The 27030-nt window shown below is 43.6% G+C and overlaps 1 protein-coding gene across 1 annotated transcript in view; it reads left to right on the top strand.

The window, feature by feature from the left end:
* Window positions 1-13870: 13870 nt before the first annotated feature.
* FBN2 (fibrillin 2) overlaps window positions 13871-27030 on the top strand; it is a 1006102-nt gene continuing 992942 nt past the window's right edge. The window contains exons 1-2 of the mRNA XM_069227289.1: window positions 13871-14366; window positions 16338-16420. Of these exons, the coding sequence (XP_069083390.1) occupies window positions 14179-14366; window positions 16338-16420 (271 nt within the window). The 5' untranslated portion in view covers window positions 13871-14178. The remainder of the gene's footprint in view (window positions 14367-16337; window positions 16421-27030) is intronic.

Raw genomic sequence — 27030 nt, 5'->3', positions numbered from 1 at the left:
GAGAGGAACCACAAATTACCTTCCACCCAGCAATTCCCCAAGTCTCCTGATAAAAATTGTACTTCACTTGTGTGGGTAGGCCTAGTGACCGCAACAGGAAACGCTCCAAAACACAAGGACACATCAAATTTTTACATTTACAACTGGCATGTTTTTTGGAAAGTGCCTAGCTCTAGATTTTGGTCTCTAGCTCAGCCGGCACCTAGGAAAACCTACCAAACCTGTGCATTTTTTTAAACTAGACACATAGGGGAACCCCGGATGGGGTTACTTGTGGTGCGCTCACTGTGTTCTGTTTCCCAGAATCCTTAGCAAACCTCAAAATTTGGCCCCAAAAATACTTTTTCCTCCTATTTCGGTGTTGCAAACCTCTGGAATCTGAGGGAAGCCACAAACTTCCTTCTACCCAGCGTTCCCCCAGGTCTCCTGCTAAAAATGGCACCTCACTTGTGAGGGTAGGCCTAGTGCCCGCGAAAGGAGATTCCAGATAACACTACGTGGACATATAAAAATTATCATATACAAAACTACCTGTTTTTGCAGGGGCACCTGCGTTTTTGGTCCTGGGCTCAGCAGCTATCTAGGGACACCTACCAAACCCAGACATTGCTGAAAATTAGACACCCTGTAGTGTACGCGACATCCCCAATAAAGATGTAAGACCACAATTGATTAAAGCAGCGCATGAGGGAGTGGCATCTGCACATGCTGGCGTGGCAGCTACAATTTCACTCTTGCAGGCCCGTTATTGGTGGCCTGGTCTCTGTAAAGAGACTAAGCAGTATGTCCTTTGTTTTGACATCTGACAACAAATTAGTTTCCACAGCTAAGCGCCCGCCGCAGACACCCCTCTCAATATCAAACAGACCATTACAATGTGTGTACCTGGATCATTGCGGTCCATTAACACTGGACAGTGCATACAAATATATAATAGTCGCTGTTGATTCTTGCTCCAGATTTGTGTGGGTGTGGCCACAACGCTTGGCTGACGCTCGGACTGTTATTAAAGATTTGCGAGTCTTTCTCGGTACATATGCAGTTGAGGCATTCCATTCGGACCAGGGCCCTGCTTTTGCCTCAAGGGCATTCAGGGACAAAATGGCTTTGTTGGGGTTCCAGCTCCAGTACTCGTCTTCATTTCATCCCGAGGGAAATTCTGTCGTGGAGCGATTAAACAGCGATTTAAAGCAATCCTTAACAGCCAGAGTCTTAGGTACGGGTCGTAGTTGGTTAACCCACCTGTATAGAGTTCAGAGAGCACTAAATAACCTGCCTAGAAGGTCCTGGGGGGGGTCGTACTTCATATGAGTGCCTGTTCGGAAAACTAATGTTTGTTCTGCATCTTGATGTTCCTGGTGTGGAGGCGGTGGACACACCTTTTGACATACATGATTGTGTCTCTGTTTTACATGAATTACAGCAGTTCCATGAAGATAACTCTTCTAAAAGTGCTGCCTCCACAGGAATTAAGGATGTGCCAGTAACACCTACTGGCTGGATTCCCAGGGTTGGGGATCTTGTGCGTAAAAAGGTTGCAGTAAAAAAAGAATTTGGCCCTTCTTATCGTGTGCCAGTCCCTGTGTTGGGGATACACGGAACCAGAACTGTTATTCTACCTTCGTTGCCAGGTGCCAAAGAAAATCATTTTGTTTCTATTGACAATGTCAAGTTACAACATGTGGCCGATTCTACACAGCCGACCAAGAGGAACGTCCAGTAGTTCCCGAATCCCTCTCACTACTGGAGAAGAAGTTCCACTTCAAGTTGTCTATATTAACACTGTTGCCTCTCCGAGCTTGGGGAGGGTGGATGATGATCTCGCATTAGTTCCACTAACAATGAGCAACTTAGAAACATTTGATCAAGTCACCATGACTACAAACGTGACGGATGGTGCTGTCTACAGTGTACCACCACGGGAAAAACCAACTCCTCCATTGACTACGGCAACGCCTTTTGCACGAACTGCCTCTGGTTACTTTGCCAACAACAACAAAGGTCTCTCGGACTCGTTTGCCTCTTCGACTGCTGTCCTGTCGGGTCCACTTAAGCTGATACATTGGCTTAAAGATACATATTTTATTTTTCCATGGAATTATCTGTGGCTTTTATTGACTGTCCTAGCATTTTTTCTTTGGATTGGGTTTGTCATTACCTTTTTTCTGTTAATACATGGTCATTTTCTTCCCCAGAGATCAGCGGTTGAACAGGTGGAGGAGGTACTGAAACCACATTTTTCATCACATAAGGTTCGAAGATACTTGTCCTTTGTGAACATTTCTGCAGTACCAATTCCAGATGGGATTGTGTGGGATGAAGTAATATTTGATATATATGGCCCCACTGAAATAATTCAAATACCGTATGTGCTAAAGTTATCCATGAATGACATAGTCATACCAGGCATTGCATCTGATGATTGGGATGTGAAAACAGTTGACTCGATGATGACAGAATTGCAATATTATACTGTCTATGAAAATGGGAATGTTTACCAGTTTAAAGACAATTATGGTGACATGTTTTGCTATAATTATTATGGCCACCACTTCATACATTAAGCGAGCAGTCCACAAACAATATTTGAGTATACGCAATGGGAACATTGCCCAACTCCCCCGCAAGGGAGTTCAAAAACTTACTTTGAAAAATGTATGTATTTTTCTGGGCATCATCAAAAAAATGCTTTGTCATATTATTTTAAGATGACTCCGACTAGGGATAAACAAATGTTGTTGACCAACATGAAATGTATATATTCGGACTCCTTTGTTTCCCGGTTATCAATTGAAGGTTATGAATATTGGTAAAAAAATGTTGATTTGAAAAGTGTTTGGGGAACAAAAAATTGGCAAATCAAGGGTAGAGAAACATTGTTTAGAGCATGTCTCATCCCCGTTCAAATGATTTTTTTAAATGAAACAGTACAACAGACCAGTTGCTTAGGCTCAGCTACAATCAGAGAATTAAACATGCCCAGCATACCTGCCCCTGCAAAATGTAATAACTGGCAAAAGTACACGAATGCAAAGTTTAGTGAGCTTAATGAATGGGTCCACAATGGTACATTTAATACTTCACTGTCGCATCCAGGCGGGTGGTTATTGTGGCCAATAGATACCAATGGGTGTCATAACCGTTTTGTCACCTCTTCGGGGGGTTTCTGAACGAGTAGGTCAGACCCTCGCTATATATCACCAAAACATGCTGAAATAATTACAACATATAGGGCCTGATTCAGACCTTGGCGGACGGCGGAGGCCGTCCGCCAAGGTTCCGCCGCCGAATGACCGCACTGCGGTCAAAAGACCGCTGCGGCCATTCAGACATTTCCGCTGGGCCGGCGGGCGCTCTCCAAAAGAGCGCCCGCCGGCCCAGCAGAAATGCCCCTGCAACGAGGACGCCGGCTCAGAATTGAGCCGGCGTAGTTGCAGGGGTGCGACGGGTGCAGTTGCACCCGTCGCGTATTTCAGTGTCTGCAAAGCAGACACTGAAATACTTTGCGGGGCCCTCTTACGGGGGCCCCTGCAGTGCCATTGGCATGGGCACTGCAGGGGCCCCCAGGGGCCCCGCGGCACCCCCTACCACCATCCTGTTCATGGCGGGTTTCCCGCCATGAACAGGATGGCGGTAGGGGGTGTCTGAATCCCCATGGCGGCGGAGCGCGCTCCGCCGCCATGGAGGATTCATTGGGGCAGCGGTAAACTGGCGGGAGACCGCCGGTTTACCCTTTCTGACCGCGGCGAATGCCCTCGGGAGCACCGCCAGCCTGTTGGCGGTGCTCCCGTGGTCGGTGACCCTGGCGGTCACCGGCCGCCAGGGTCAGAATGACCCCCATAGTGTGGGAAAGTTGTTCCAACAGTGGCTAAAATCATCCTCTCTAGATGCAGTTAAGACACATCTCACTCTCCTGTCTAATGACACTGACTTACAAGATTTTATGTCAGGCCCAAAGATACCACGTAGGAAGCGTTTCTTGTATGAAGTATACAATGAAATATGGAAACTTTCCCAACAGGAGGCTGCAGCCCGGTTAAGGCAGATAGATCAGGAAAATCTGAAAAAGGCATTAGCTGTTGTGGATAATGGAATTCATACCTTGTCCGACCGGATATGTACACTTAACAACATTGTTTCTTCTGCTATAGACATTAAACGATCTGATATGTCTTCTTTTTATCATGGACAGAGTCAGACCAGGTCCATTATGCAGTTGGGTTGGACGCTTCAGACATTGAAGGTGGATCGCGTTCCGTGGCAGCATATCAGTGCCAGGGAAATATTTTTTTCCTTTAATTTAACGCGACAACAGGAACTAATGGCTGAGAAGGAGGCGACTTACATCATGCTCAATATTGAAAAGTTAGAAAGATTGCCTTTTACTGTGGCTGAGATTCCCTCAGCAGAGTGGTTGATACACAGGGTTATTAATCTGCCTATTTCTACATTACAATTCACTTCTTGTTTGAAACATGTTACGGTAGGCAGATACGAAATGTTGGGAGATAGTTACATTCATGAGGTGTGGGAGCTTCCCTTCTCGTACAAATGCCTCAATGGCATGAAAGAGGTCTTTCTTAGTGGCAGTGAATGCGAGACTTCAGTCAGCCATTCGATGATTTGTAAGCTGTCCTTGTATGGGGCATGTAATGCCTCGGTTGTGTACTTGGCTTGCTATCTGAAGGGAGTTCCAGTTCCCTTGATTTAACACACGTTCCAGGTGCTTTCAAATGGCAGCTATGTCCTCCTTACTAGTGAAGACTGTTGTGGCATGCGGGCCGGAATAGTTTACATTGTTTTGGTCACTAAAGTTGTTACATGCTGCGGGAACATGTTGTTTCCCCCCACCAAAATTAGGGATGTAGCGGATATTTGGCCCCACATTGCTACTTCCAAGGTGAATTTTGACAAGTTAATTAGACTAAAGGCTTTATTGTTTCAGAAGCATGTGGCCCTTACATCTGCACGCGAGACCTACGCACTTCAGGTGGCGAGGTCATCGGCGGAAATACAGTCCCTGTTAAATATAAACTTACCGAGACACTTTGGTGAACTCGTGGGACATATATTTAATGCGTCCAGCACAGCTGGATTAGCTCATTTATTCAAAGCTGTTGGTATTGGTTTTGTTCACACCTTTTCCTCCATATTCGGTTTAATATCTTCGGCTATTCTTTCAATTTTCTGAAGCATTTTGGGGGGATTTCTGATAACTTTGGCTTTATTAGCCGGCATTTTGCTGTTGCTGTTGTTTTTCTGCAATGGCTGTCCCGCCGCAACAAGGATGAATGTGGGCGCTCCCATCAGCGCAGCTGTGTAGTGATCGCATGATGCAGCCCTTTGGTGCAACACTCCTGGAACATTTGGAGTGTGACTGGTCTCTGTCATTCAGACCGGTTTTGGATTGTGTGCAGCCTGTGTTTCGGTGCCGTTGGTGCTCTTTTGAACATGCACTGGACGTCTGTCTCTCACAGCAACGCCCCTCAGTGATTGATGCTGATCTGTTGATGTTCTCGATGAGGGTCCATTACCAGACATGCGCGCTGCGGCTGCGTTTGCTTAGAGAAGCTGATTACGAGCTACCCTTCCTGGAGGAAGTTGATATTAACTTGTTCGTAGGCACTACACGGGATGCCGCCTTGGTTGATACTAGGGCTCTGGAACACACCTGCTCCTTGATAGTTTTTGGCGTGGATTTACCAGTTTTGTCATCTTCCGGCGTGGAAAATCTCCTGCTTTCCATGACTAATGCTTGATTTGGACTTATCCTAAATTTACATTTTCCTTTGAATTCGGCATTTGGCCGCATGCTTATTTTAAAAATTGTAAATTAGAATGCTTGTGTGTCCTCTTAACTTGTTGAAATTGAATAGGGTTTTAAATATATTTTAGCTTAGGGCATTTTAGCTTCGGCTTAAACCACTTTCTACCAACAAGGGGAGGGTGTAGTGTAGCCATTTTTAATATAACTCCATGCAAGTTTGTTTAACATACTAGGCCACTGTGCACTTTGCCCTAGATTCATTTTATTCAGCCTCACACTGTTATTTTACAATAACCAGTTATACGGTCTTGTTTTTATTTCCTTTTATCACACTGTTTAGCTTAATTCAGCACTGTGTTTTCAAATAATGGATTCTTGATCGCCCTGTGCTTCAGTCAAGGCTACAGTCTGGTACATTGCCGGTAAACGTGGTAGAAGTTTAGTCTCCAGTATTCATAGAAAATACACATCCTTACGTAGGGACATTTTCTTAGAACATCTGCATGTTAGTTATAAAAACACTTCTTAGTCCTAGTATAGGTCAGAGGGAGATTCCGGTCAGGAACCTGCAACTAGATGCTGACTTCCCCGTTGCAGATGCTGATGCAGATTACAGGCCTTGCTCATGTATGAGGGTTGATGTCCTCCCGGGGAAACCTGAAAGGCAGTCTTAGAGCTTCACATGCTGTGCTCAGAATATAACTTAGAGAGAACATAATCTTGTGGCACTATGATAGCCTTATTCTTGTGCTTCACTATCATTGTTACTATTTTAATCCTTCTGTGTTGTGTAGTTCTGGTTATTGCAGCTCACGCTTTGCTATCTAAAATGCAGTCGTTTTATTAAACCAATCTTTAAAACTTAAACTGCCTTTGTCATTTCTATGTGAGACCGCACTGTGTATGAGAGAACCGGTTGTGACCTGAGTGACCAAGACTTCCCTGGGAAGTGTTAAGATGTCATGCACTCGGCTGCCCAATTGTCTCTTCCCTTTGGGAGAGATGAGGCACTGCTAGTTAGCCGGAGCAAAACCCAGATTTAGAGTGACAAGGGTCCTTCACCGTGGGTCAGACTTAGTCCCCCACCCTGTGAACGATCTTGCCGCTCAAAATCCAGTAGTCTCATTAGGATAATGAGAGCCTACGCGACAACCCGAGGGAGTCCAGAGAGGTGTGACTTGCGTGGACCCCCCAGTGTTTTCTTACCCAGAATCCTCAGAAAGCCTCAAATTTAGCTAAAAAAAATCAAATGTTTCCCACATTTCTGTGTGGGATCACCGCACCGGCATAAATTTCCTACCACCCAACATTCCCCTCAGTTTTCTGATAAAAATGATACCTCACTTGTTTTGGTGGGCCAAGTGACTGTGACAGGGAAGAGCCAAAAACATGCTGAAAATGAGGGGGAAGCTAAGCGGGTCCAAAAGGGCAGTTTGAAAAAAAACGTTTTGGGCTGACAAGTGGGGCAGAATTTTTATCGGTATAGATGCAGAAGTGTTGGGTGGTAGGAATATTGTGGATTCCTGCAGATTACGGAAGGTTCAATCACAAAAATGTGGGCAAAATGTGTGATTTCAAGCAAAGTTGGAGCTTTGCAGGGCATTGTGGGTAAGAAAATAATGTGGAGTGCATGTGAATTACAACACCCTGGACTCACCCAGACGTTTAGTTTTCACATGTGTCTAGGTCTCATAGATTTTTCCACGTGGCAGCGTCTCAAAGTCCAAAAAGTACAGCCATCAGCATTTTAAGTGGGACGATTTTGAGAGTTAGACAAGATCTCATGGCCCAAATGTAAAACCAAAACCCAAAAAAATCAAATGCCCTCTTGCTTGCCATTGGGATAAGATCTTTTAGTGTGCGGGAAGAGGAGCTGAAAAACTGTTACCCCCTTTAGTTGGGGCAGGAGGCATAACCATGCCCAAACTGGTTGGTAGCCACCAGCCTACTATTTTTTTAATTCCCTGGCATCTACTAGGTTTTCTGCCCCCTCGGGGAGTGGATTGGGGGTAATTTCCCCATTTGCCCACCTGTGGGCAGAACAACTTTGCCCTCATTTATTTAGGGTAGGGGTATGGCCATACCCCCCACCCTCTTATTTTGAAAAAACATCTTCCCTGGTCTCTGCTTAGCTTTCTGCCCCCCTTGGGGGCAGATGGACCTTACAGAAAAAGGCTGATCTGCCACCAAGGGGTGCAGAAATGGCCGACAGTAATATGCCCCTATGGAGAGCGACCTTTGCCCAAGGTACCGCTCCCCCAAACAAAACACACACACACCAATCCCTGATGCCTAAGTGGTTTCTGCCCCCCCTCCCCCAGGGGCAGATCGGCCTAATAGAAATAGGTAAATCTAAATGGCCTAAAATAAATTTGCCCCCGCCCCCCGGGGAGCGACCTTTGTCTAAGGGGTCACTACCCATATGTAAAAAAAAAAGTGCCTAGTGGTTTCTGCCCCCCAAAAAAGGTATATATGCCCCCCACCCAAGGGGGGCAGAAATGGCATAAAATAAATGTGCCCACCACAGGAGTAACCCTTGCCTAAGGAGTCGCACCTATTGTGTGAAATTGGTGCAAAAGAAAATCCCTGGTGTATTGGCCTAAGAAAAATAGGCCGATCTGCCCCCAAGGTGGACAGAAATATCCTAAAATAAAATTCCCCCCCAGGGGAGCGACCATTGCCTAAGGGGTCGCTCCCCATCTATACAAAAATGTAAAAATAAAATCCCTGATTTCTAATGGTTTCTGCCCCCCACAGGGGCAGATTAGCCTAATATAAATAGGTTGATCTGCCCCCAAGGAGGGCAGAAATACCCTTAAAACAATGTGCCACCCAGGGGAGCGACACTTGCTTAAGGGGTCGCTCCCCTTTATTGTTTATATATAAAATAACAAACTCCCTGGTGTCTAGTGGGCATTTCTGCAGCACAATCGCTTTATGCCTTCCTTTCATGCCTCTCTGCCCCCCCAGCAGAGAGGCAGTGAGATGGGGGCAGCCTCTGATGAGGTCAGCACGCGATGGCGCATTGACATCATCAGACATCACTGGGGGGAGGGGGTTGTCGGGGTGGAAGGGAAAGCAATCCACCTTCCATCCCTGCCCAGGGGAGGGGGGTTGGGAGGTCTATGGGGTGAGCGCAAGCACTCCCCCCCAGTAGTACGGGTGCAGGACGAGCTGGTCTCGTCCTTGACACACAGCCACAGTGGCCAAGGGTGACACCAGCTAGTCTGTGGCACCCAAGGAGTTAATGTATACAAACAACTTTTCCAGCCTTATTAAATTTCATTTGAATCAACACTCTTCATTAATGCATTGCATATTCCTGTCTTATATATTTGATCAAAATCAAAGGAAGATACACTACACTTCAACCTTTGATCACAAACTCATTACAAAGAGTCCTTGTGTTATAGAAGTAGTGCTGACATGTGCCTCGGTGCAAAGTGACCAATCGGCCACGCACCTTCCTCAGGGCACATTCCAATTGGCATAAAATTCAAATGATGCAGGGTGCCAGGGTGTCCCAATCTTAAGGACTGTCTACAAATAAAGACAAACATATTCAAAAACAATACGGCCTCATCATGCCTGCACCTCCAAACCACTGATAAAAGAAAAGCAGGTGATGAAAGGAACCAATCAACCCCAAACAGATCATGAAAATTCAGAAAGCGATTCACACAAAGACCAGAAAAATAAAGTGCTAATAATTTAGCCACCACTCAAATGTGCACAGAGAAAATACCCATGCAACCATTCCTAATAGCCACTCAGAATCCGATTAGATAAAGAAAAGGTGTTCTAGTACTTCTCCAAAGTTCTATTGTTCACTAGTGGAGGTGTCTCATATATTATACAATTACTCAAACTTACTACATGCCCAAATACAAGAGTAAGAATGGAGAATATCATAAATATGTGAGGAATACCTCACTTGGGAATTATTATCCTTATAAACCCAGGAACTGGCAAAAATGTGAAATCCCCTAAATGCACTAAGCAAAGAAATAGAATCACAAAATATCACCTAAAAACGCATATACAATACAGCACAGCTTATCCCCAAGGGATCCCCCGCAAAAAACGTATTGTAGTAGTGTATACTACTGTATGTGAATGACCTGACAGCCTTAGGGTGGTCATCTCCAACCGTTTGCCAGCCTCCCTCCACTTTTCTGACAGTTTTGCTGGTTTTAGGACTCAGCGCACTTTACCACTGTTAACCAGTGCTAAAGTGCATATGCTCTCTCCCTTAAAACATAGTAACATTGGTTCATACCCAATCGGCATATTTAATCTACTTGTAAGTCCCTAGTAAAGTGCACTACATGTGCCCAGGGCCTTTAGATTGAATGCTACTATTGGGCCTGCAGCACTGGTTGTGCCACCCACATAAGTAGCTCCTTAACCATGTCTCAGGCCTGCCACTTCAAGGCCTGTATGTGCAGTTTCACTGCCAAGTCAACTTGGCATTTAAAATTACTTGCCTAGCCTTAAACCCCCCTTTTTCTACATATAAGTCACCCCTAAGGTAGGCTCTAGGTAACCCATAGGGCAGGGTGCTGTGTAGGTAAAAGGCAGGACATACCCCTGTGTATTTTATATGTCCTGGTAGTGGAAAACTACTAAATCCATTTTCCACTGCTGTGAGGCCTTCTCCTTTCACAGGCTAACATTAGGGCTACACTCATATACTGTTTGAGTAGTAAATTCTGCTCAGAAAGGGGTAAATAGGTCACATTTAGCATGGCCAGAATAATAATACAAAATGCAGCTTACTGGTGAGGTTGGATTTTATATTACTATTTTTAAAAAGCCACTTTTAGAAAGTGAGCCTTTCTCTGCACTTAAAATCCATCTGTGCCTTACAGCCTATCCCCAATCCACGTCTGGGCTGGGCTAGTTGACAGCTCCCTTGTGCTTGCATGCTCAGTCACACCTGCACTCATCTGCATACTGAATCGCCCCACCCAAGGGAACGAGTCTCTTGGGAAAAAGCATAGAAGGTGCACTTAAAGAGAAAAGGAAGTGTTGGTGGTGACTATGGTGGGAAAAAAAAAACAATATCACTGAAATAAAAGAGACAATATTACTTGAAAAGAACTGTCTCCAATGCCTAATGATCCTAGGAAATGAGCCTGTTGGGTATAAAATATGTGGGGGTGCTATCAGAGGCCAACAAGTAGGGCAAGAGCAATTATAACTATGATGGAAACAATGTCACTGGATCAAAACTAGCAAGAGACCCAAAAAGCCTTCCCATCCATATGAGGGGAAGAAAGATAGCGGAGGCGGACATGTAGAAGGCACTGATGTCACTATTACACTATCGCTTGGTCGAAACTATCCAAGGCTAAATTGCCTTAAAACCCTAATGTCTATATACTTCGTACCTCTTTTAATACAAGCATATCCCACAATCTGCAAACCCAACATAGGAAGAAAAAGCAAAATCAAAATAATGGTATCTATAACTGGCCTATACAACTGGGGGCCACCTGCATTACTCTCCAAAATGAGACAGAAAAAAAACTGAAACTGAAAAAAATCAACAGACAATGCCTAGAGGATGCTGATCTTCCTCAAGCAACACAACTGTTCCCTATAGTAATTTTTTTCCATGGTATCCTATATATTAACTCCTGGTCAGCTGAGTTGAAATGAAAAATCAAAAAAATAAATAAAAAAGTCCTCTTTTTCCGATATGCATCCAAATCACCAATATTTCTAGGAATTACTTTTTCAAATATAGTCCATTTCAAATCACTTTCTATATGTCCCTGTTCAATGCAGTGGGTAACCAATGGGGCCTGGACTCTGGTTTGGAATAGCTGATTTGTGCTCACTAAATCTTACCCTGAATTGTCTTCTCGTTTCTCCCACATACCCTAGACCTCATGGGCAGATGATAAAATAATTCACATTGCTACTCTTGCAGTTGATCATTTCTTTAAACTGCATCTTTTGATTGTTACACGTAAGGTGATCTGATGCAATAGCTTGTGCACAAGAAAGATATTGTGCACTAATTGTTTTCCAAAATAGGATTGGATCCCACAATCTGTTTCTGCACAAAATGGGACCGTATAGGTAACCGTGCCCTAACCAACTTATCTTGTATTCTACAATTCCGTTTGAAAGCAAACACCAACTTGGGTAAAATGAGGTCCTTACTATTGCTGTTCAAAATATTCCTTTGAGCATTTATGATTTGTCTAACTTTGTTGTTAATGTTGAAATGTCTTATGACACACCAATTTCTGTTGGTCTTCCTTTTGTCGATTCTGCACTGCTCTCTGCACCACTCTACTCTATGCCACTGCACTCTATGCCACACTATTCTGCACAACTGCACTCTGCAATGCCAAAATACACCATAGCGCTCTTTGTGTCTGCACTCGGTGCCACTCTAGTCTACGCTGCACCACTGTACTCTATGTCACTGCTCCCTGTGCCACTCTAACAGGTGCCACTCTAACCTGCACCACTCTAATCTATGCTCTCTACTCTATGCCACTGCACTGTTTGCGACTGCACTCTACTCTGCACCACTCAACTCTACACCACTCTATTGCGCTCTACACCAGTGCACCCTGCATCAATCCACCCCACTCTAGTCTTTACTGCACCACTGAGATCCATGCCACTTCACTCTTACGCTGCCTGCACCAGTCCACTCTACCCTGCACCACTCCTCTCTATGCCACTTCACTCTACTCTCAAACAATCTACTCTACGGCACTACAGTCTACGCCTCTGCACTCTATGCCACTGTAATCTAGGGCCAGATGTAGCAAAGAAATATTTTGAGAGTTGCAAATTGCGAGTCACAGCGACTCGCAATTTGCAACTCGCAAAATATTATGCAGAAAGGTGTCTCTGACACCTTCTGCGACTCGCTATGGGGTCGCAAAGACCCACCTCATGAATATTAATGAGGTGGGTCGCATTTTACGACCCCATAGCGAGTCAAAGCACTCACAGGGATGGTGGCCTGCTGGAGACAGCAGACCACCATTTCTGTGACTGCTTTTAAATAAAGCAGTTTTTTTTTTCTTTTTTGCAGCCCGTTTTCCTTAAAGGAAAACGAGCTGCAAAACGAAAAACTTCCGAAACCATTTAGTTTTTTCAGGGTAGGCAGTGGTCCATAGGACCACTGCCTGCTCTGAAAAAATATTTTTTGGGGCATTCACAAAGGGGAAGGGGTCCCACCACTCTACGCTTCCTCACGCTACTCCATTCTATTCCACTCCACAACACTCTCTTTTACCCCACTTTTAGCCATACTGAACCGTTGTCAACCTGGTGTACAACATGGGTAAAACATATTGATAAAGCCAATAGCTCTTGCATAGATGAGACCTATTGGCTTTGCCAGTGCTTGTTTATATACACTTCAAACGCTGCTAAGAGATGACTGCATATAATTTGATGTTGCTAAAGGTTCCTTTGTTTCTGTAGACAAAATATGTATGGTCCTGTGCGAAGCCACGTGCCTAAAGATTCATTCAGTGCATAAGATGTATCCACGTTTAAAGGTAGCGCCACTACTGCAGGGTCACTTGGGTCCAGTGGCCTTTGAGTCATCTGTAGTTTGTAGTTGTTCTGTGTAAATTACAAAAAATCGATGCAAACTCCTCAAATTTTGTAGCTACAAAAACCCGCTGACCTTGAGATCGTGACCGAAGAGTAAGAAATCTTGCCCATGAACTACCTAGATGAGAGTGAACACAAACGTGATCAAAATGTGAGAGCTCCGTCAAAGAAGTCGGAATATAAACATAGAGACGTCTTAACGCGCACCTCACATTGACGGGGACGTATTTGCAACCTGAAAAAGTGAAGAAATCATAACCCTTTGATGAAGAGCGGGAAATCGCTTTAGAAGGTCCCCCAAAATACGGAGGCATACGAACAGGGTGAGAACAGGCAGTCTGTGCTGACTTCCAAACCGGGCACCCACCGTGCCCACCTTGAGGCGGCGCCTGTGTGGGCGGGATGGAGGTTTGGGAGGAGGTTATGTGAATCGTCCCTTCCCCGCCCCCGTGTGCTGGAGCCGCAGCCTGAGCCCCAGTAGTGGCCTCTTAAGTCCATCCCGCTGGGTCTCTGGCACTGCCCCTCTTCTGCTCGGCACGGTGCTTTCACTGCCTGCTCTCACAGGCGTCGAACTGCACTCAGCGATTGCTGCTCGCTACCGGACTCCTTCATCTGCACTCCTCTGTCCCGGGCTGTCAGCATCGGAGTCCCGGAGTATCGTCTGCTGGCGAACAGAGCAGAGAGAGCCTGGATTTGGGAGCTGCCGTCTCCAGGTGCAGGGAGGACCCCGGTCTCCAGCTTACTGTCACAGTAGCTGTGCATCGCGCTCACTGGGGGCACAGAGGCAGGAGTAGCCTGCTCCCCTTCCTCCAGCCATGCCCCCTCGGGTACCTGGCCTCTCGCCTCCCAGGCTGCTGATGCTGCTGGGGTGCGCGCTGCTGGGTGTCGCCGGACAGCAGCCCCCGTTCCCCGTAGAGGAGAGGTCAAGCGTCCTGGAGGCACAGGATGGGGGAGCCGCCGCCAGCCGGGTCCGGAGAAGGGGGCAACAAGACGCACTCAGGGGGTAGGTATTAGACTCGTCTTGGGTTTCTAGTGCATGCGTTTTCTCCCGCCGCTGCGCTCTGCACGACCTCACTACAAACTCTGTAGAACAGTAATGAGAGCACGAACCTGCCCCGTTTGAAGTTTTATACGTTTGCAGGGTCTCTGGAGCTCGAGGGCCCACCTTTATACTGATTACAACACGTGAACTTAATTTGGAGGGTGATATGAGAGGTACGAGATAAGACTCCGCCATCACGCTGGCTTCCCTCGAGTGGAAATGCACGCGAAAAACGTCCCAAAGGGGGTATTATGGTCACTTTAAAGTTTACGTTCCCCTTGCATACTACAGTATGACAGTTCTAGTCGTTTCCCTCTAAGCTGATGAATTATTTGGTCTTCTGAATTCATTCGAACTGAATGTATTCATTCAGACGATGCAGCACTCTTCAGACCTCTCGCGCATTAGGTGACATTTCCTGCTGTTCGCTGCATAGAGATTTGTATGTTTTAAGTGAGCAACAGCGTGCGCCCTAGTGTTGAGAGAGGCACCATCTCCTTTTCGTCTTCAAAGAAACGCATGGAAACGATTCCGTTCGTTGTGAGCGCTATAAATTATTTTCCCTCGTTTACTATGGATGGTTTAGCCACAGTGCAACAGCGAGGGCAGAATACCGTACAATGTGGTTTGTAAAGTAGTTACAGGCAGTGGCGTAAGGCTAACTGATGTCTCCCCCTTCCAAAATTTAGAAAGGGGGCCCTTTGTCTCCCATAACTCACAGGTCCTGGGCTTAATGGGGGTCACTAAAGGGCTGATGTCTCCTGAAGGGTTGCCACCCTACCCCACCACACCTACCTCGGGGCTGCAGGCCTGCATCCCGTCCCTGGTTACACGATTGGGCGGTTTATTGGTCCTTAGCATCTCATTTTTAGGGTCGAGCCTGCAATAGCATGCCTATGGCTAGTGAGAGGCTGTTTTTTCTGTCTTCTTGGGTATATTATTGGGTAACGGTCCCAACACATTTGAACGCGCTCCTAAAATCATTCCTGCGTATCCTTTGCACTTTTCCCACCACAAATCACCCCTTTTCCTTCCCAGTGCTTCGCTTCCCAAGTTTCATATTTCCTCGATATTAATCTCCTTCCTTCCTCTTCTTGGTTCATTGCCTCTCACCCATCTCCCGCCCCTTGCCCTCTTCTCTCGCTTCTGCACTCCCTCTGAACGGTCGCCCTCTTGACTTTCTTGCCCTTCTCTCCGCACCTTACTCTTGAATCCCACCCCTCTCGCTCCTTACCTGCTCTTCACACATTCTCCCCAAAATCAAGTCCTTTCCCCTGTGACTTTTTCCTGTATTCGTTTCCCATAAACGTACCCCGACTCTGCCTTGCAAGCACCAGCACCCTCTTCATGAACTAGGCAGATGTGCTTATCTGAAATAAATCTACACCGTCTGAATGGCTTTAGTGTTTAAAGTAAACAGTTTGGGGCGACTGCTGCTGAAGCTAAATATAGCAGTCGGAGCGAGCCGAGATCTCGCTCGACATTTTATACTGGTGTAAAAGTTACGTGTACTTTTTGATCTTTTCCTTGACGCACTCCCTTAAAAGTGTATTCCCAGTGCACAAATGTCCAAGGCGGAGCCAATGAGAAGTGGTGTACTCCGTGACCGAAGGATCAGGCAGAATGTAAAGTGCTGGACATAGCATGCTTCTTGTCTTCACAGGGACAGGAAGTACTGCCTGACTGAAGGGGGTGGGAGCTTTTTTTCTAGTGTCAAAATATCGGTTTGTGAAAGATGGTTAGTTAGATGTTTCACAGAACGTGCTCTACGCATCGTTTATGGACTGTATGCACGAATGAAAGTGTGTGTGCTTGCCTTTACACGGCTAAGTTGATTTTTTCCTGTACCACTTCGAGTATAATATTGGCACATCGCGAGTGACTTAAATATTTGCTTGGCACACGTTTATTTTGTGTTTGTATTTCGAACAGGCCAAATGTGTGCGGTTCTCGATTCCACTCGTACTGTTGTCCAGGATGGAAAACTCTTCCCGGGGGAAACCAGTGCATTGTCCGTAAGTACCTTCACCTCTTTTATTTCGCCTTTTTCACTCACACTGGGAATTATATCAGGGACTAGGATGAGGAGAAACAGCACTTTGTACATCTAAAGCGATACTTGCCGATTTTAAGCACAAGACAACACATTCATGCAACATATGGGCCTGTGTGGTATGATGTGCCCAAAAGATGAACGATTTTCTCTCTCCTACAGTATGGGAACACATATATTTATAGCTGAGTATCCTGCAACCATCAGCTTGGTAGCGGTGAGTTGGTGGAATTCCTGGACTGAACAAGCTTGGCTTCCATGTTCATAATATTCTCACACCATCTTTACAAACCCATAGTGTGCTACCACATAACCTGCCCCTTGGGACCTCACAGTCAGATCCTCAGAATCTTCCTCTATGCCGTCAACACAGCAAACTCACTCAGTCTTTCAGGGGCCTCTCACTTCAATATCACACTGAACACACTCAACCGCTCAGAACCTCACACTTTGCCAATACGCTAAGGGCCATCTTTATCATTATTTCATGCAACACAACACAGCAAGACACCCTGCTGTGAAGCCCTGCATGAAAGGAAGAGGCTAGGAATGCACCATTTCTATAAAGATATATTGTTATACCACTGGTGAAATGTATGCCACACTCCAGCCCCTACCTATAGACCCAAATACTTTTGGCATTCTCCTACGTCACTATGGTGACGTTGGACACCGTTGTATCCGACACTGCTACTGACTGATGCACATAGACCATGCTGCATGCTGATGCGCCCTGAAGGCCCAGGCTAATCTGTTAAACTGAGTGCTCCAGTTCCATTTCCCTTCCAACCTCTACCATGTCCTTTACTGGCTACTTACTGGGCCCATTAAACAATCCCCTATTTTCCGAACACTATGAATTTTGTACATGCTATATATAGCTATGAGTGCTCAATGTATGACACCTAACTGGACAACTTCACATGTTTGTTATGTCTTTCCTGAAAACCGCGAAAATAAAGTTAAAAAAGATATGGTGCATTCCTTCTCTCTGCTTGTGCTGGTGCACACACTACAACCTAGCACCAATGCAGGAACCCTTGCATCATGGTGCAGGTTTGCCTGCATTAGAGGCAGTATTGTTTTTGTCGCGGCTGGGACACCTTCCTGCATAAAAACAATCCTCTGAGGCTTTTTCCTTTTTCTACATGTGCTGCAGAATGCAGCACAAGTAGAAAGGGAAAATGAGGAGAAATAAATGTATTTCTCCTCGTTACGCCTCCCCTGGGAAGGTGTAGCATTCTGATGCATTCCCTGGTCTACCAGTATTGGGAAATCTGGGAATGCTTCAGAATCCATGGGTGGATGCATGGGAACACTCACACTCCACCTATGGAACACCTCTCTGGGGCAGAGTAATGCAAGGTATCGACTTTGGCTGCTTTGCATTACTCCAGATTTACCAAGCCACGCAGGGCCATGCTCGGAGGACTTGCATGGCTCGGTAAATCTCATTATAGGTTTTGTGTTGCCCTGTGCCACCTTGTGTGGTGCAAGGGCAATGTAAAACCCTTGATAAATATGCTCCCTAATTTATCCTTTAGAAAACCATCCATGCTTTCACATTCTCTCTTTATGCATCACATATATATGCACAGGGAAACATTCACATTCTACCCTTATCTTTATGAACCTCACACTTTGCTATCTCACACATGCACATAACAGGCTACCACCGAGACATCGCACTGTGCTACCACATGCACAAACAGACACACACACTTTGCATTCACATTATACAATCTTTTCTTCAAGATTGCATGCTGTATTTTACATTCCATCCACTCTTCCCTTGACCATCACTCTGTTTCTAGGGTCTTTCTATCATATAGTACCTCTCACTGATACACAATCTTCCTGCCCTTCTGAACTCTAAAGTGTGCTAACACACTTTGGGAGCATATTTACTAGCCCCTAGCACCACCGGAGCATCACTTTTTGTGATGCTCGGGTGGCGCTGTGAACTGCGCCATATTTACAAAGCGGTGTTAAGCCACATTTTGTGACTTAACGCCACCTTGTAAATACAACCCTTATACATGCAGCACTTTACATGGAAGGAGCGTGCAATGGGTGTTTCCACAGCAACACACATTGCATTTTGATGCTGCCCCAGATGTACAAGAAGTCATAAATCTGTGGCAGCGCCAAAATGTAACACCACCCCAGGGGTGGCATTAGCATGGTGCAACAAAGAGAAATGCTTTTATTCCTCCTTGTTTTGTGCACTTTCTATGTAAGTGAAAATTGCCATTGATGATTATTTTTGTTCAGCAAGGGACACACTCTCCCTGCAACACAGCCATGCACCACGGCATAAGGGTGGCTGCATTGGTGCTCAGCAGCTAATTTAGCACCGGCGCAGGTGGAAACACTGGAATGTGCCATATTTTTGTAAATACAGTGCATTCCTGGGTTTCAGAACTGACACAGTGCAGCACTGGCAATTGTTTCACAGAGCTGAGCCAGTTCTTTATAAATATGCACCTTTGCCTTCCCACATGTGCACTGTGATAATAATAACCCTCCAACCTTCCACACCGCATACTATGCCTCTTCAAACAGCCTGTATTCCAAATGTTTACGCTGTGTTTGTGCCATCAGTCTACCTTTCATGCCACCATACTGTGTCAGCTGTCACTCTAGTCTGCAGAACTGCAAACTGATCACCTGCACCTACTTGACGAGTCTCATCTGGTTCAATGCACATTTGTCTCTCCCTGCCAGTCAGGCTAGCCCTCTGTGACTCCATCTTCACTCTCTACACACTCAGCTTCCTTTAGACCCACACAGAGTTAAAGCGGACTCTAGCCTACCGAGAGGCACATCACTCTTCACATGTAATAACAATATATTTATAGCACATGTGGGAATTGTTAGAATCATGTTATAATAGACATTCGCTGGAGGGCAGTACAATTCTGCCTTTTAAACATATGGCAGCGCCCCAGCATCAACATGTAAAACAAACAAGTACCAGAATATAAGAAAACCAGAAGGCAGAGAGGGATGTGTGCATTGATTTAAGTCCTCTCTATTTCCTCGCAACTATTTACCGGTAAAGATTGTCCCCTTTGTCTAAAAATTGTAAAATAACGTTCACATAAAAAAAAAAGTATCAATGTAAATCGCATAACATTGTAAATGGGGTAACAATGTTAGCGGACAAATGTTTGAATGTGGTCAAAGTAAGTTAGAACTATTTGAAGGAGGCGCCTTGGATATGAGATTTAGAAGTCACGTGCTCACAATGGAGAAACTACAACGAAAAAAGTAGGAACCACATCTAAGTCTTTAGTAAGTCAGTATTTCGATGTTAAACAACAATCCATGCCATTTCCCAGTTTCTGTTCATTACTTGCTTAAGTAACAGGGGTTGCCAAATACTCATTCTGCGCAGCAAACTGCAGGGATCTTTTTGCATGGAAATGCCTGCCAACCATTAGACACCACCGGCATGCACATATGATCTGTAAAATCCCCCAGTGGCCGTACCCACAGGGTATACAATCCCATTCTGGAAACCCAGTCCAGATCTTTGACTTTGAAATGATGCCGTGCACACAGAGATGAAGGTCAGTTCATGGATAGTTCTGACGTCCTTCTTTGATTGTATACTCAGTACATCCAGTACATCTGGCCCAAACATGGGGAAACACAGCATGAATCAATCTAACAAACACACCACAGCAACATTTACTTCCCTCCCTATTCTACAAGGGAACATTGTGTACAGATTGCAAAGACTACATGAGCAAGAGAAGTCCCTTGAAGAGTCCTTCATAACTTGCAGCAGGTGTCTTAACATTATTGCTTCACAGCTGACAGAGCGGTATCCTAGTGCCCACTCTGTACTGCCTGTGAATACAACCCTTCTCTTTCCCTCATTGTGGAAGTGAAGTGTGATCAACCGAAGATGTGGTTTCAATAGATCAGCAATATGTTTGAAGATAAAACACCCTGAGCCTTTGGAAGCTTTTGAATTGCAAATGTTGCAGTGGTATTATCAGAAGTTGTCACAAGTGACGTAATATGTGGGGTAATTAGCAGTGCATGGCGAGGGCTCAAGCTGTAGTTACCTCAGGGTTTTAATTATTGATACCTGTTACAATAAGTGGTAAATTTCAGTGATTTTGGACGTTTAAAACGTTAGGTCATCACTGAAATTCATGGGAGCCTGCGCTTTTTAAAATCAAATTTTGCGGTGGATTCATGGACACTCTGCAAATTTGTGGCAACATTTTAAAAAACATTCTTGACCCCAGGTGGGGCCCCTCTACGCTATACCCTTATGTCTTTTTTAGCAATTTGGTCAGAAGTCTCAAGGTTGCTACCACCACATCATTATTGATGTGATGGCAGTCTATGAGATCTCTCCATGAGATATGTTGGCCCCGTGGATTCTATGCAGAGTGCACTATACAAAGTTTTTGAGCCTCAATTTCTAAAAACCTAATGAAAATATTTACACCCAAACACAAAAAGTAGTCTTTCATGACCAAGATCTAGCTTTGTGCCAAATGTGGTCTAAGTCCATCCAGTGGTTTGGGCATTAGCTGTGTTCAAATGAAAAAATGAATGGGAAAAACACGTTTTGGGATTCCCTCTTTTTCTCGGCCCCCGTTTGATGGATCCCCCAAAACCTTCCATTTCGGAGCTGACATGGAAAAACATTTAATTTGGAAAGGTTTATGAAGATTTGTCAAACAGCGCCAAAGTTATTAGGAAAACAAAAAATGCTTTTCCTTTGGAACCGTTGTTCTGGTCCTTACTATACCTACCTATTATGCGTATCTGTGTATGGGTGTGTATGTGTTAATGTGTGTGTGTGATTTTGTATATATATTTATCTATCGAAGAGTTTTAGGAGAACTTGACAGTGGAACACATCACTGCCCCTTCTAAATTGTGAAGGCCCTTATCAAAAATGACACATTGGAGAATGATAATATTACATCTAAGTAGGGGATATACAACAGTGCTTGCAGCTGATTTTATCAACACTGCTGGAGTAGGAAAATGAGGTACAGGTACCGCCAGGAGCAACAAGAAGAGGCTTAACACGAGACATAGCTCCCTGGAAATGTTGAGCATCTAACTGCAACAAAGAAAGTGATCATAAACTGAGATGAAGTGATATAGCTTTCTCTTTGTCAAGCCAAGATATTTTCCAGCCTGTGAGGAATAAATCTGTGAAGCGGTCTTTCTCTCTGTTTCAATACAGGATGGAAATCAAGATATGTGCTTCATGGGAGATTTAAGAATTAAGGAGCCCGACACACCTATAAATCCAATTGATCCCCAAATAATAAAGTATAGTGGATCGCACAAGTTTATGTAGAGTAACTATACTATAATTTCTTTTTGTATTGCACACTTGGTGACTTTGGGGAAACACATGAGCAATACAAATATGGCGGAAACATTTGAAAAACGGGAACAAGAACTGAAAACTCTCTTTGATGACCAAACAGAGACTTTGTTGACAGAAAGTGCAGTTGCAAAAGAGCAATATATAGCACCTAAGAAGCTAGTGAAAGAGCTTGAGCAGGCACGAATAATGGAGGTGAATAAATGGTGGGAAATGGCCTCCATAAAGAAGTTTAATGAGTGTGGACGTATTCCACAAGGACTCAGGATTTTTGTCCTACCCACCTTAAATAATATGGATCAGGACCTTCTAAAGCAGTGGCAAGTGGATACAACCGAATGTTCAATACAATTGATGAACACTTTAAATATACACACTGAACGGAGGCTACAACAAGCTTCTGAAAGAAATCAAAGAAATAGAAAAGTCTCTGTAATCATTTAAAGTGAATGAGGACATGAATAATACATTGAAGGCAATGGAAAAAAGAATAGGAAAACATGAAATGGGAGTACAGGCCAAAAAGGCCACAAGAGTACATTGAGATTAATTGGATTATGCAGCAGGTTGAAGTTATACATTTGTGAGAAGACTTGATTCACTATGTAACAGACAAACAATGGAGAAAGTACTAGAGAAGTATCATGTACCTTCAAGTGCTGAGAGCCCCAAAGTGAGTTTGGGAAATGAGGCTCCATTCCCAGGAGGTCCAAGATTGGATTTCTCAGGAGAAATGAGGTTCTACTAGATGCAGACACAGAGGAGAGGCAAAGGAGAAGTCAACAACATGGGAGTAAAGGGTAGCAAACAAGAAGATCAAAGAGAAGGGAAAAGCCCAAAAAAGAAAGCAACAAGAGGATCTGATTGCATTGGAGAATAACATGGTTATCAATCTTTCCTCTAAAAGATTGGAGACAAAACATATGACTCTTTTAAATAAAGGCTTGACCTTTTGTCCCCTAATATCCATGGATTTAGCAACAGCAAGAGCTGACTTATACAAATTTACAAACATTTCTTGCTATAAAAAATAATAATAAGAAAACATTGAACAGCAACATAGTAAATCAACGATGACTGCAGACTTAGTTGACCGTAGAGTGCTAATGGAATTGGCAACAGAAACGTAGGAACTGGACGATTCCCCAAAGATTGGTGACTTAACAGATTTGGAGTACTGACCTAGTATGGGGATCCCCACAAATCTAAATATTAGCAGTAAATGTAAAATGAGCTCAAAATGTTGCCCACAGCTACCACCAGGAAATAAGGTGGTTGTGTTTTAAGAGGTTAAGATGAGGGCATCCGTAGAATATCATGCAGGGCTTATAGAGATAAGGAAAGGAGTAATCAATATTCCAATATGAAAAAAGCGGATTGGGATGCTTTAAAGGATCAACAAGATGATGGCCTGCTCATCTAAGCCTCTGACAATGGGGCTAACATAGTCATAATGGATCAGAATAAATATACTAAAGAGGCCAAAAGGCAAATTAATGATAAGGAGAACTATGAAAAATTAAAACATGATCCAACTGATGAACATATGAAAATTTATCATCAAAAGCTGTCTGCTTGGCATGAGAGGAGTCTTCCTGATGATGATGAATATAAATATCTGAGAAATGATGATCCAATCAGACCATCAATTTATGTTTAGCCCAAAGTGCATAAAGTTGGATCAAATGTCAAAGTTTATTTAAATCTTTTAGTTTCCATATTTGCCTACTTTACCCTCATAGATAAGGGACTCCAACAATTTTTTAAATATGATCAATGGAATTCCATAGCAAAGAGGCTATTTAATTGCAGCCATTGATGTGGTTTCTTTATACACGTCCATTGAACACAGAGAAGGGGTGCAAGCCTGCGGGTATTTTTTGAGGTCCAGATCTCTCAGTCTGCTTGAACACACCGAAATACTTATAGAGATGCTTAAATTCTGTATTACACATAATGTTTTTCTTTTTGATAATAGTTTTTATCTTCAAAAGAAAGGAACAGCTATGGGAATGGCTTTTGCCTCGACATTTGCAAACCTAACGATGGGATGTGGGCGGCAGGGACAGTCTGGACTTAAGTGAATACTGCTAATTTGGAATATGTGGTTTTATAGGTCCGTTTTTATTGATGATTTGTTTTTATTCTGGGCTGGTCCTGAAGAAGAGCTCACTGTCTTCATTAAACCATTGAATGATAACTCCCTAAGATTGAAATTTACCCATGAAATTCATGGTACAGAAATAACTTTCCTTGATGTGAAGGTCTACATTGAGGGAACCGAAATCTGTACCAAGCTCCACAGGAAGCCCGCTAGTTCTAATAGCCTGCTACATACCAACAGTGAACATCCATTTGCACTTAAGTGGAGTATACCATTTGGCGAATTGTTAAGGGTTAGACGAAAATGCTCTGAGGATCATGAATTTGCTAAAGTAGCAGAGGATATGTTTCAAAGAATTTTGAGAAAGGGGCATTCGATATCAGTGCTGAATGATGCGTTAAAAAGGGCGGGGCAGCAGAAAAGAACTGAGCTCTTGGTCCCCAAAACTAAGCATAGGGAAAAGGAACAGAAGACAGATATCAGGTACATCATGGACTTTATGGCATCTAGTCATGAGATTAAAAAATGTATTAGGGAAAACTGAAAACTTTTGCAGATGAATGAAGACTTGAACAAAATCTTGCCCGAACATCCCTCTATGCCATACAAAAAAGACAGCATCCCTGGGTGATTTTCTAATGAGCAGTTTCATGAGCAACCAAGAAATGCTCTAATTGGCTAATAGACAGTCAAAAGGGTTTTTGGCATTGCAATAACACGTAAAACTACATTTGTAGTTTATATCTTTGAGTGCATGTGTGAAGAGAAATACATACAAGTTATTGTCAATAAATGTAAACCATGTATTTTACAACATTAAAGAGCGATTACCAACAGAGATTTTGCTTATGGAATGGCCAAATATATCTGGGAATGTCATGGAGCTAATATGTCTAAGCTGCGTTGTTATGGCATATAGAAAATTTGGAAATCACCCAGGGTAGGCAATCAGGAATTAGCGTTGAGGAAAGCAGAGTCATGATGGGTAATCAAGATAGGCACAGAGGTTGAATGCAGATGCTGAACTCCATGTGCACTTAGTTTCAAGAAATGATGAGATGAATCTTGCTGTTCTTCACCTATTAATTGACCATCTAAGTGGTACTGTGGTACATTGTATAAAGCACTATTGCACTTTTTGATTGTGGCTGCACCTATTTGCAAATTGCATTTTATTGCAATGAGCATGTAACTGCAAATTGCACTTGGTTGTTGTAGGGAGCACAACTTGATTGGGACATGAACGGAGTATAGACATTAACATTAGATATTCTCCTCTTGTATACTGGATGTGGTTTTGCAACGTTCTTAATCAATAGGGGAGCTTTGAGCATAATAAAATGAAACAAGATTTGCTGCTTTATACTTTGCAATTGATCTTTTTATCAGATTTCTCAATTGGTACTCTTCTATAATAATTGTTTGGATTGGGTGTATGCTGAAACACAGGGCAGATGAATCTAGTAAATATACAACAGCCTTGGGCTTGCGCATGTTCGCAAATATCTTGCACTGCTACACCTTGTGTCTGTCATTGCACTTATTTGCACATTGCATATTATTGTGATTTGCACGTAATTGCACATTGCACTTTAATGATGTAGGTAGTGCCTTTCTGTGTTTTGAACTTTATTGTATATATTTCATTGAGGCCTTTTGAAAATAAATATTTTATGTTTCCTCTGTTTTCTTCCCTAATTGTTTCCTCACAGTTGGATCTTTCTCTAATTTGCCTGACATGCTTATAAAGATTGAACATATATGATTAACTGAACAGAGTGTTGGGTCTGAGGGGGATAGGACAAATTGTACTTTACGAGTAAAACGTATCAAGGCCTCTCAGGAATATTTCACTGATGTCCCCACATGCCCAATGGTGTATATTTTTTCATACAATTAGATCTTAATAATAGGATGTTTCTCTGATTTGCCTTGCATAAATCAGGTGTACACATGCTGATAAATATTAAATATGTTTGACTAAGTGGACAAGGTGTTGGGGTTGAGGAGGTTAGGGCAAGTGGGTACTTTATAAGTAAAAGAGACCAAGGTCCATCAGGAATATCTTATTGATGTCCCCATTTGCCCAATGGTGTATATGTTTTTGTACAGTTGGATTTCAATGGTGCTGTGTATAATAAACGAAGTAAGAATACAGTGCCCATCTACGAGACCACTTGGTACTTTATAAGCAAAAGGGATCAGGGCACCTACGCAATGATGCTGGATGCATTATTGAGGTAAAAAGATTTAGGTTTTATAGTTGGCACATGAGCTTTAAGGATTATGGCTTTTGGAGTAAATTCCCTGATACAAATAGAGGGCACAGTGTATGCATGATGGGCAACATGACTGCACATCCACTTTAAAGTATATATAAAAGAAATGTGAGCATGTTTAATGAATAGAGGCAAACAATATAACAGGAAATGAGGAAAGTAAATGGTAAAGAATGAGAGGAAGGTAACCAAGAGAGTTAAGGAAATATGTAATAGAACGTTGAGGAAATAGGTTGAATGATAATTTTAAATTATATTTAATTGTTATATTCTGTGGGGTGGTCGTTAACATTCAGAAACTGTAAAGTAGTTGTATTGTACAGTGTTTTTTGGACATTCATTGGTGTAGAGAGGAGGGGACTGTTCCCCTTTGAGAACATTCTGTATTAAAAGCAACTCTATGGCCAGTTAAAGGCTCCAGCTGAAACATATCACCACTTGTGTTGTTCCTGCATTGGAGAAAAAAATGAAATAAAATTGATTTGGTTTGGAGTCTGGTTGTGCTGCTGTTCTTTGAACCGGACTGAGACTCTTGTGGCTGAAGTGGTTTGATTTCGAGACGTTATTGGAAATAAATGTGTATATATATATATATATATATAAAAGAACAGAGAAATCTGGGTACTTACCAAGTTTAGGTGAAGAGCAGCTCTAGTAAGGCGCACCCTGCAACACCAGCGACACTCTAGATTTGCCCACCTCAAATGTCTGGCTCCAGCAACCCACTTTGGGTGCAACTACAAATGCGCAGGACTACCGTAACCAGCATGCACTTGGGCTGGTACTTGAATATATTAATCAGGTGCTTGCAATTGAAT

Source organism: Pleurodeles waltl, chromosome 1_1 (genome assembly GCF_031143425.1).
Source record: "Pleurodeles waltl isolate 20211129_DDA chromosome 1_1, aPleWal1.hap1.20221129, whole genome shotgun sequence".
NCBI classification, from domain to species: domain Eukaryota; kingdom Metazoa; phylum Chordata; class Amphibia; order Caudata; family Salamandridae; genus Pleurodeles; species Pleurodeles waltl.
This window is presented reverse-complemented; position numbering and strand designations above follow the sequence as displayed.